The sequence below is a fragment of the Hylaeus anthracinus genome, unplaced genomic scaffold (assembly GCF_026225885.1).
Source record: "Hylaeus anthracinus isolate JK02 unplaced genomic scaffold, UHH_iyHylAnth1.0_haploid 11978, whole genome shotgun sequence".
In the NCBI taxonomy this organism is placed as follows: domain Eukaryota; kingdom Metazoa; phylum Arthropoda; class Insecta; order Hymenoptera; family Colletidae; genus Hylaeus; species Hylaeus anthracinus.
Window position 1 is genome coordinate 3992147 of NW_026534326.1, and position 11184 is coordinate 4003330.

At 34.5% G+C, this 11184-nt stretch overlaps 1 protein-coding gene across 7 annotated transcripts in view; it reads right to left on the minus strand.

The window, feature by feature from the left end:
• LOC128896796 (A disintegrin and metalloproteinase with thrombospondin motifs 3-like) overlaps positions 1–11184 on the minus strand; it is a 33812-nt gene that overhangs the window by 13187 nt on the left and 9441 nt on the right. For 6 of the 7 annotated variants that reach the window (XM_054160270.1, XM_054160266.1, XM_054160272.1 and 3 more), the window contains exons 3-10: positions 8774–9046; positions 7181–7305; positions 6498–6590; positions 5247–5482; positions 3381–3533; positions 3198–3311; positions 2472–2604; positions 1193–1362 (exon numbers count right to left, since the gene is read on the minus strand). In XM_054160270.1, coding sequence (XP_054016245.1) covers positions 1193–1362; positions 2472–2604; positions 3198–3311; positions 3381–3533; positions 5247–5482; positions 6498–6590; positions 7181–7305; positions 8774–9046 — 1297 coding nt within the window. Of the gene's footprint in view, positions 1–1192; positions 1363–2471; positions 2605–3197; positions 3312–3380; positions 3534–5246; positions 5483–6497; positions 6591–7180; positions 7306–8773; positions 9047–10660; positions 10745–11184 lie in introns of those variants that run through there. The other variant, XM_054160273.1, reaches the window with a different exon arrangement.

The following is an 11184-nucleotide window of genomic DNA, read 5'->3' on the forward strand; positions in this document are numbered from 1 at the left end:
CCTGTAAGCTGATATTTTTAAAAAATTGATTTAACGAATAATAACAACCCTAATTCAGACCTAACCCAGACCTCTTTTCTGAAAATCAATTTTTACAATGAACTTCTATTTTCTCAATTTTTATTTTCGTAAAGATATTTACTTAAAGTTTGAGAAACACTGCATTTGAGAATATGGAACGACTCTCTTCGGTACTGTTCGAACTCTCCCTAATAACAAACATTCTGGTCGTCGAATCGATAGAGGTGGACCAACTGCATGGCCTGCATGCTCTCCAGAGCCCAGTTCAATTGATTTCTTCGTTTGGGATAAATTACTTCCCGCTTTCAAGTGACAGAATCAGGATCCACAATTCACTTCAAAGGGGATCAGGTACCGATTTTCATCGCGTATTGATAGGATCAATAGGGACAAATCTCTTGCAATGTATAAACCTTAACAAAGAGGGATGATTCCACTATTCAAATCCAATGTACAAATTGTCATTTAAAACCGGGTATTATTCATTCAAGGGTCTTATTATTCAAAGTGTTTTACAAATTTATATCCCCATGGCATAAAGGTTTGCAGATTAATATTGTTAATATTATTCAGAGATTCGAAACAATTAAATTTTGAATAATTCAATGTTAAATGATATTGATATGTTATGTATAAAAGAATATCTTTAAATATTTTTAGAATATCTTCCTCGAGCAAAGATCATATTAAAACAAGTTTGTATATTAAAATTCAAAATACAAAAGAATTTGTTAATTTAAATGTTGAATTTTAATTTTAATAATTGTGGCAATGAAAAGTCAAAACTTTACGAATATTAATGCTTATCTTAAGATTAGCAAATTGAGGTTCTCACTACTTTACACTAAACATAAAATTTATGTATTATTATTATTTATTTTATGCAAGTATATAAAAAATATAACTAATACCTTTCTAAAGGAAAAATTAAATTAGCACAATAGCTTTTCTTTTAATTAAAATTCAGAATTTTATTCTATTTTATTTTATATCCTATTCTAGATTTTTGAAAATTATTTTTTCATTAAAAATTGATACATTACGCAGGACAACCTCAATTGGTACCTTTTACTATAGTCTTGTTCAGAATTTCCAAGTGTTTGCCTCTGTTCTAAAATTTTCTAAGTGCACGGGGTTTTAATAGTTATTCAAATGAGTTAGTATTACTAACAGCGGTTTGTTACATTTTCGTGTTCGGCATTGCACTCCTATCCCGCATGTCCTCGAACACTTCTCCCAGGCAGACCACGAACTCCAGCCTCCATCTTTGGGTTTATTTAACACTATACCCAAATCGAGGTTCTTTTTGGTCGCGGACTGACATTGACCGTTCGTACACCACTGAAACAATTGCGTTGTGGTTACATTAAAAATGTTTGTAAATATAATAAAAAATTAAAAGTAAAAGCTTAGACATGCATAGAAGCATTGGAAATTGAATAAATCGTGTCACATTTGTTTATTATTCTGATTAGGTAAATGGTATTCAACTTGATTCGGTTATTTTTAATATTTTTGAAGCTATTATACAGGGTGTCGCAGAACTCCTGCAGGAGCCAGAAATAGATGTCAGAGATGGAGGCAGGGGGTAGACGAGACGATTCTGAACAACAATTTCCTTTGCAAAAATTTCGGATGAGGCTTCGTTTTTGAATTATTAATAAAAAACCACGGACCAATCACAGCGGCCGAGTGGCGCGCGCGCAAAGCCGCGAGTGGCTGGCTCGAGCCAGGACGCTCAAGGCCAGCCGTCGGGCCAGCCTCTCACGGCTGAGCGCGCGCAAATCGGGCGCTGTGATTGGTCGGCGGTTTTTCGTTAATAATTCAAAAACGAAGCCTCGTACGACATTTTTGCAAAGGAAAATGTTGTTCAGAATCGTCTCAGCTACCTCCCAGGAGTTCTGGGACACCCTGTATACTTTTTCAGAACTGTAGTTTCTAAAAATAAATAAGGATTTTTATGAGAATGCCAAAAAGACACCAGAAATATATATTTTCCATATTTATTTTTAGATTTATATTTATTTTCAAGAGTTCTCCTTTGTAACTAAGAACGTTTAATTTGAAATAAATTTGTTTAGAGTATCCAGCATAACTAAATTTTTTATTTATCACAGTTTCGCTACCTTACCTTTATTTAAATATCAATTTGTTCCTAACGACTTTATTCTGTCCGTGACTATTTTAAATTAAATAAATAAATTTAATAAATTTGCCAACAATCAGTGATAAATAATGATAAAGATAATTAAAAATTCGAGGCAGATATTGAAGATAAATTGACAAACTTGTTAAAAATTTTAACAGTGAACAACAGACAATGAAATAATCTACAATGATGATACAAAAATAATGTATAAATTTAGTTTTCAATTATCTTGTTACTTTATCGAACCAGTTAGTCGTTCACATCACTCTTGTCATAATTCACATGTAAAGTGTGCGTTTACCTTAGAGACCCCACATAAAGTGCCCTCCAAAGGTGGTCCCTTCTTGGTTTTGCACGTTTGAGAAATATTGCTATTACCGCACCATAAGTGAGAACACGGTTCCACGACATCAAAGCTCTTGCAGAGTTCGTAACTAAGAGGATGCAAAGACACATTAACTGATCATCGTAAAAATATAACGTGTGACATTACAGTCTATTAACAGGTTAAGTGTCAGTCATTGTTGAATTATTAAAATAATTTATTTATATTATATTTAAATAAATGTATATAAATATTATATATTTATATTTATATTAAATTTATTTATATTATATGTTATATTTTATTTATATAATTTATTTATATAATTTATTTATATAAATTATTAAAATAATAATTTATAAAATTGTTCCTATAATTAATCTCAGTCACAGCAATTTGATTATATAAGCTACTGCACACTAATAAATATAATTTATTTATATTGCACCTGGATCGCATATTCCTTAAAATAATTTATAAGTATTAAAATTGTTCTTACAATTAATTTCAGTCTCTTTAATTTTACAAGTTACTATGTACTAGTAAATATAATTTATTTATGTTGTAGCCACGTTAGAAGAATTACTTTTACCTTAGAATGATTTATACTAAATTAACGTTAATAATTTAATTATTAAAATAATTACAATAATAGTAACTGTATTAATTTCCATACAATTATTTTTACTAAAAAAGACTCACCCCTCGCCAAATTCCATCCTGCACTGCTCGTCCATGGTGAACGTTTCGCGAACAGTGGCCTTTAATGGAGTCGAACTGTCGCGTTTCGGTTTGTTCAATAAACACGACCACCGTCTACAAGTACCTATTTTAGCGGTATGTAATTCTAAAAACATCGCGCACGAATAAAACGACGTTTCTCACCTCACCCTACGATGGAATTCCTTCTTTGAGCAAGCGGACCAGTAAAAGTGATGAAACGTCGCCGCGACCATTGGTGCCATCACGCTTCCACGTGATCCTTCTTCCCTGCACGCGTTTCCGGTTGATTCGTCACCGTCATGAGTCAGACCTAGACTACGAGGAACACGATCGTATATCGTAAAAAGAACGAAATAGATATTTTTAGGGCTAGACAAAAGTCGAGAAACGAAGCAGCAATCGAACATTTGCAAACTTTTGGAATAAGTTTGAGTTGATAAGTTGTCGATTTAGTAATTTATGATTGGAGAAGAAAGGTTTGTGACTAGGTTATAGTGTTAATGAAATGATTAAATATTATGCGAAGAAATTAATTTTGTGTTAATTAATATTTCATTATTTATAATTGGTGTTTAAATAGAAATATTTACTGGCCACTTTGTTGTGGTAGGGTGTGGTGTTTTACTTATATTAACATTGCAGTATGAATTGTGTATTATACAGAGTGTCCCGAAAATGTTGGAGGTCTTTGGAAGAGGTGGTTCGGGGGGTGATTTGAAACAACTTTTTCCTTAGCGAAAATGTTGTACGAGGCTTCGTTAAGTAGATATTAAGAGAAAGCGACGACCAATCGGAGCGCGGGTATGCTGCCGGAGGGCGGTCGCCTAGCGCGTAGCCCACGCCTACCGCGGGCGCTCCACTGTTATCCTCGCGCTCTGATTGGTCGACGTTTTCCCTTAATATCTCCTTAACGAAGACTCGGACAACATTTTCGCTAAGGAAAAAGTTGTTTCAAATCACCTCCCGAATCACCCCTTTCAAGGTGTTACAACATTTTTGGGACACCCTGTATATACAGAGTGGATGTGATTTGGAACAACTTTTTCCTTAGTGTAAATGTTGTCCGAGGTTTTGTTGAGGAGATATTAGCAGAAAACCCCGACCAATCAGCGGCCGCTCCAACGGCATACGCGCGCATTGATTGGTCGACGTTTTCCGTTAATATCTCCTTAACGAAGACTCGGACAACATTTTGGCTAAGGAAAAAGTTGTTTCAAATCACCTCCCGAATCACCCCTTTCAAGGTGTTACAACATTTTTGGGACACTCTGTATATACAGAGTGGATGTGATTTGGGACAACTTTTTCCTTAGCGAAAATGTTGTCCGAGGCTTTGTTAAGGAGATATTAAGGGAAAACCCCGACCAATCAGCGGCCGCTCCAATGGCATACGCGCGCATTGATTGGTCGACGTTTTCCGTTAATATCTCCTCAACGAAGCCTCGGACGACATTTTCGCTAAGGAAAAAGTTGTTTCAAATCACCTTCCGAATCACCCCTTTTAAGGACCTCCAACATTTTTGGGACGCCATGTATTTACTTGCACTAAAGTATTTATAATTAAATGTAAGGTTATAGTGTTCCCCTATCGAGGAACTTCAACATTTGTGGGACACCTTGTATAGATGCAAACACTGTATTTTTATAAATTGGAAAATTTTCTTTGTATCTTAACAAGATTTCGTTTCTGCGTGATATAATCGTATTATTTATATTTTATTCTCTGATGAAAAACAACAATTTTACTGTATCCAATATGGCAAGAAATTGCAACTAATAATTGTGACACATAAATTGGTAGACAGTATCACCTTCTGCTTGGTCGTACCACCCGTGCGGTCGCACCCTGTATTTGTACAAATAAACGTACTAAATTTCAAAACTTTATGTCAATTACGTTACCTGCTAGGCAACCATAAAAATTGTCTCGAGAATGGTTTAAAAAAAATAGACTACCATTTTAAAATATAATAATAACAATATTACTCAAGAATAGGAATTAATTTTAAAAATACGCGCGATACTCACATATGGGCAACTTCGTGAGCGATGATAAACGCGCTAGTTAAGCCTTCGTCTCGGTTCAAAGCGCACGATCTCGCTGGATCGCATACTCCAGACACAGGTGCGTATCCAGAGGGACCACCGATGTCTAAACGTGTTAACCATATAGCGACATCATGGTTTACGTTCGCCGAAGACAGCATTTTCCTATTCCATTTGTTCACGTTCTCGAGGGACCGCCTAGCATCGCCGCGGCGAACCTGTGACGTAACCATAATCACAAACGCATGGAGATGGAGAGTGGTTCGTTAAGCCTATAGCAATATACAGGGTGGTCTTCTTCAGTAAAGACATTTTTGAAAATATCTCGAGAACTAATAATTTTTTTGCCATGGTGCCCTAATCATTTTGTACGTAGAATGAACAGAAAAATCGATCTGTGTAAGAAAAAATATGCATTTCTATTTAAAGAAATGATGCAATTGTTAATTGCATATGCACTGCTGCATCTGAACAAAATTTAAAGGCCTACAGATGTAGTGCTCTTCGTACCATTTATCTTTCTCCTTTGGCATTTTTTCGTAAATGCAATAATAACGGAGTTATGACTTGAAACAATTGCGTGGACCACCCTGTATACAGGGTGGTCATTTTATCTCAAGACATTGAAATATCTCGAGAACTATGCATCAGATCAAAACAAGTAGGTAATGAAAGTTGTTCGTTGCGAAAGGAGACATCCAATGATACCAAACTCGACATCCCACCGCTACCCCTTGAGGGTGAAGGTGGGGGAAGATAAAGAACTTTAATGGGAACCCCTAATTTTTAATTGCAGATTTGGATTCTCCAGAAAAAAATATATAAATTTTACCTAGGAGTTTTTGCATTTTGGTTCACAGATGGTGCTGTAATGGACAGAAATCAGAATGAGCAAAAAATCGTTGAAAATTGGGTGCAGCTCGAAAAATACACATCAGATAAAAACAAAAACAAATGTAGACTCACAATCAGTTGACATTTTCAAAAATACCGTTGTAAGACTTCTGTAATTTTTAAAATGAAAAGAAAAGTTGAAGGCAAGATCAACAATGTGTAATTGTGTACCACTAATTTCCAAGTAAACAAAATAATATCAAATTGAAAATATTAGTAAAGGCAAAGATATGTATATTTATGTATATATGAATGTTTGTTATCTCCCTTCTTGTTGCATTGTCATTTTTAAAAATTAAATCTATCCAGAGGAGAGAAATTTAATTTTGCGTAACTCACCATACTGTCTCTCTTTTCTGCGTACAAAATCATTCGTACAATTACCAAGACCATGTTTGACTCGAGAGATGGGTCCATGTAAATTGCACTAACCTAGAATTAAACATTTACTATAATTTTTGTAGCTTCCAATTCATCTATACAGGGTGTCCCAAAAATGGTGGAGGTCATTGAAAGGGGTGATTCGGGAGGTGATTTGAAACAACTTTTTCCTTAACGAAAATATTGTCCGAGGCTTCGTTAAGGAGATACTAACAGAAAACCCCTGACCAATCAGAGCGCGAGGGCGGTCTGCCTAGCGCGTAGTCCACGCCTACCGCAACCGCTCCGCCGGGATACTCGCGCTCTGATTGGTCCGGGGTTTTCTGTTAATATCTCCTTAACGAAGCCTCGGACAACATTTTCGCTAAGGAAAAAGTTGTTTCAAATCGCGTCCCAAACCACCCCCCTCAAGGTGTTACAATATTTTTGGGACACCCTATAGTATTCCACGCGGGTGAAACCGCGCGCGGCACAGCTAGTTTAAAATAAATCAAAACAATCGGAGTAACTTACACACATTAGTCTACAATATATTTAATATATTTAAGAATATGATTTCATGATGAATGTTTTGAGACTAGACTTCATAATTACGTATTTATTTTACTACTGCATTTTTCATGAATTTTACGGCTACTTACGATGTTCAAAAGAGCCAAAATGTACTGCTGCACTCGCATTCCATGAAAATCCACTACGGAGTAATCAGCAGCTATTCCGATTTCCAGCCATCGCGGTGATGATTCTTTTACGATCATTTTCTTTCCTAGAAGCATATCAAACGATTTATATTTATATATTATACAGGGTGTTAACAAATACGAGAGACACTTTTTCAGGATCAAGTCTTCATAACAGTACAAATCGAAAAGTCGCCATTTTGCGATCTGAGGCTTCGGTGTTGAGATATAAGCGATTGAAATTTACAGGTGGACTTCTGGCGCGGACTGTTTAAATCCCTGTCAGCTGAACGTGCGGTCGCAAATGAACGCACTCACACGCGAAAAAGACACACCGATGCACACTCACTTGTTTCATTCCTCCAACGTGACGTTATTTGGACAGCAAATTACGAATCTGGTATCAGAATTGCAAAATTCAAAATGGCGGATCCAATATGGCCGATATGTATATTACAAAGTTATTAGATTTTCATGAAACTTAATATTTAAGAGTTATTTGGGCAGCAAATTACGAATCTAGTATCAGAACTGCAAAATTCATAATGGCGGATCCAATATGGGCGACATGTACATTGAAAAGTTATTAGATTTTCATGAAACTTGGTATTTATAACGTATTTGAATCGCAAACTTTGAATCTAATATCAGAATTGAAAAATTCAAAATGGCGGCTCAAATATGGCTGACATGTGCATTAGATTTTCATGAATCTTGGTATTTGTGAGTTATTTCGGCCAGAAATTGCAAATCCGATATCACAATTGCAAAACTCAAAATGGCGGATCCAATATGGCCGACATATATATTGAAAAGTTGTTACATTTTCATGAAACTTGATATTTTATGGTTATTTGGGCTGCAAATTACGAATCTGGTATCAGAATTTCAAAATTCAAAATGGCGGATCCAATATGGTCGACGTGCATATGAAAAATATTAAATTATTATGAATTTTTTATTAACAGCCCGCGCCGGAAGTCCACCTGTAAGTTTCAACCGCTTATATCTCAACAACGAAGCCTCAGATCGCAAAATGGTAAGAGACTTTTCGATTTGTACTGGTATGAAGACTTGATCCTGAGAAAGTGTCTCGCATATTTGTTAACACCCTGTATAGTTTGTTATTATTAAATATATCGAATGGAATTAACAAGTATCCTTGGAAATAAAAACTAAAACTATACAAATTAGAAAGTAGGTTTGACTCATCGATTCGAGATAACTTGGATATCGCTAAACATAATAAATATATTTAATTAAAAAAGGATTACGAAAGTTGAATGGTATTATCTAAAGTAAAACCGTAAGAAGAACAAATTTGAGCTTTAAACCTTATCAATGTACCATAAGTATATTTAAAAATATCCAGAAATATTTCTTTTGTCCCGTTAATACTTTGTAATTAACTAAATACTTGAAATTGAGAGTGTTTAGCCATTCCTAAGCTATATTTAATCATACAATGAATTTGGACTACAACAGGATAGCCATAAATTAATTTGACGAGTACAAAATCAGAAACGATCCAGAAATATCAATTTTTGTACTCACTTGGTATTTTATTTCTTTGCCACGTAGGTCCCGAAAAATAATCAAGATCTTCGGTATTTACTTCGATTGGTAGTTCTTCAACTATAGTGTCGTTATATTCTGTCGACATTCCATCTCTCTGATCGAACAAAATCAGTTGTTCTGCCTCTGGGTATTCCATATCGAAAACGTCACCGGATAGGTTATAAAAATCTTGAGTGTTGTCTATAGAGTCACGTCTCTTTCGTTTCGATTTTCCATCTTGTTTCTTGAAACCTGGTCCTCGAACATCGTCTGCAATGAAATTGTTACTATGGTAAAAATCCCGAATAGGCGACCCCTATGACCTTGACCTTGACATATGTTGTCAATGTTTTTCTAATAACTTAACCGTCGCTCACCGCTTATTAAAAAGTTATTAACAAAAAACGACTTTAGATGACTTCGTCAAAAAAAAAAAAAAAAAAACAACAACAAAAAATATCAAATGAGGAAGAACCTTCCTCGTCATAAACATGACATCTTTACTCGTACTGTGTTTGATTTTCTTGAATAAAATTTCATGATTTAATGAATCAAAATGGATATTAGCAATAAATAAGTCTATAATTGATGCAATAAAAAACGATTTAACTATTAATGTTACAAAATAAAACAAAAACTGAATCAATAGAACTGATTAATTTTCTTATTCTTTGATCTGTTTCACTAATCACCATTATTTACGTGTTCAGATGACGTTAAGCAGATTCTTCAAATAAAAGTTGTACAGATAGGCTTGTGTAAATATACATGTAACCCATAAAATTATGAAGAAGTAGTTGAATCTCATATACAGGGTGTCTCAGCCGATTGTGACATTCTGATAACTTCTGTATTGTGACATGTAGCGAAAAATGTTTCATAAGAAACTTAAATATAACTCAGTATCGAGTGAGGCTGATTCTGATGTTATTATTAAAAGAAACTTAAACTTTAAAAAAACTTTTTTTCATTTCTAAAAAAATTGCGCTTTCACTTTAGAAAAAAAGTTTGTATATGTTTTTTGTAGGGTTCCATGAGATCTATGACAAAAAAAAGTTTCAACCTAAAATCTTCATAAATGATCTTCTCCATAAATCTTTTTGCCACCCGCTATATAGAAATTGTATTCGCAATTTTGTGAACGTTTTCATACTGAAAAACTTTCGTCCAACCAATTTTTCAATATCTGTTACCAAATTCGAGTTACGTGCAATATAGAATTTTCGACTAAAATTTGAATAAATCATAACTTTTGATAAGATAAACAGATTTTAATGTTCAAACCGGAAAAATGCGTGTCATTAGATCAGGAATTCTTAAAAAATATAAGACAAACGAAATAATTTATTTTTTAGTTGTTTTTGACGGAAAAATATGTAAAACGTTGACAAAGTTAACAAATTCGTAACTTTCTTAATAATAAACATTTTGGATTGAAACTTTTTTTCGTCGTAGATCTCGAGAAACCCTACAAAAAACATCTACAAACTTCTTTTCTAAAGTGAAAGCACAATTTTTTAAAAAAGAAAGAAATATTTTTTACGATTTCGCAACGGTGTTGCTCTTCGATTTTGGTCGAAATCTAAAACTGTCTGTAAACATTATTTTTCACATCCTCGGTCAAAAGTAAGCATGTTATGTCATATGACATATAAGGAGCAACTTATATTACTTATGAGAAAAAAATTCCTAAAGGAAAAAATAAAAATAGTTTCAAAAAAGCGATCCTCAGAAAATATTCTTTTTCCGAAAAAAGTATATTTAACAGCAATTTCATATATTATCGAGATGTACAAATTTTGTTTTATAATACTTTTGCAGGTCAGTGCAGGTACGATTTTGGCGTATGCGCAGAGAGGACGGATATCACTCTATACTCTATACCTTTCTCTCTCGTACAGACTTTGGACACACTTTCATACAGAACAAAGATGTATACAGAACAAAGCAATTCCTCCTCCATTTCTATGTATATACTCAAAGGGCAGGATAGCTCGGACGGGGAACGGAACAGTCGATAAAGTAGGCACGTTAGGGAAAGCAGCGGCGGAGCCTAGAATTACAAGAAAATGGCACTCAACCAATGCCGAAAAAACAGCCAATCCCTAGTCAAACTACAATTATGGGGTAAACAGTTAGTTATAAGATATGTTACATAAATTAAGTAATAGTATTATACAGGGTGTTACAAAAATGGTGGAGGTCATTGAAAGGGGTGGTTCGGGAGGTGATTTGAAACAACTTTTTCCTTAGCGAAAATATTGTACGAGGCCTCGTTGAGGACATATTAACATAAAACACTGACCAATCAGGGGACGCTCCATTGGCATACTTGCGCTCTGATTGGTCCGGGGTTTTCCATTAATATCTCCTCAACGAAGTCTCGGACAACATTTTCGCTAAGGAAA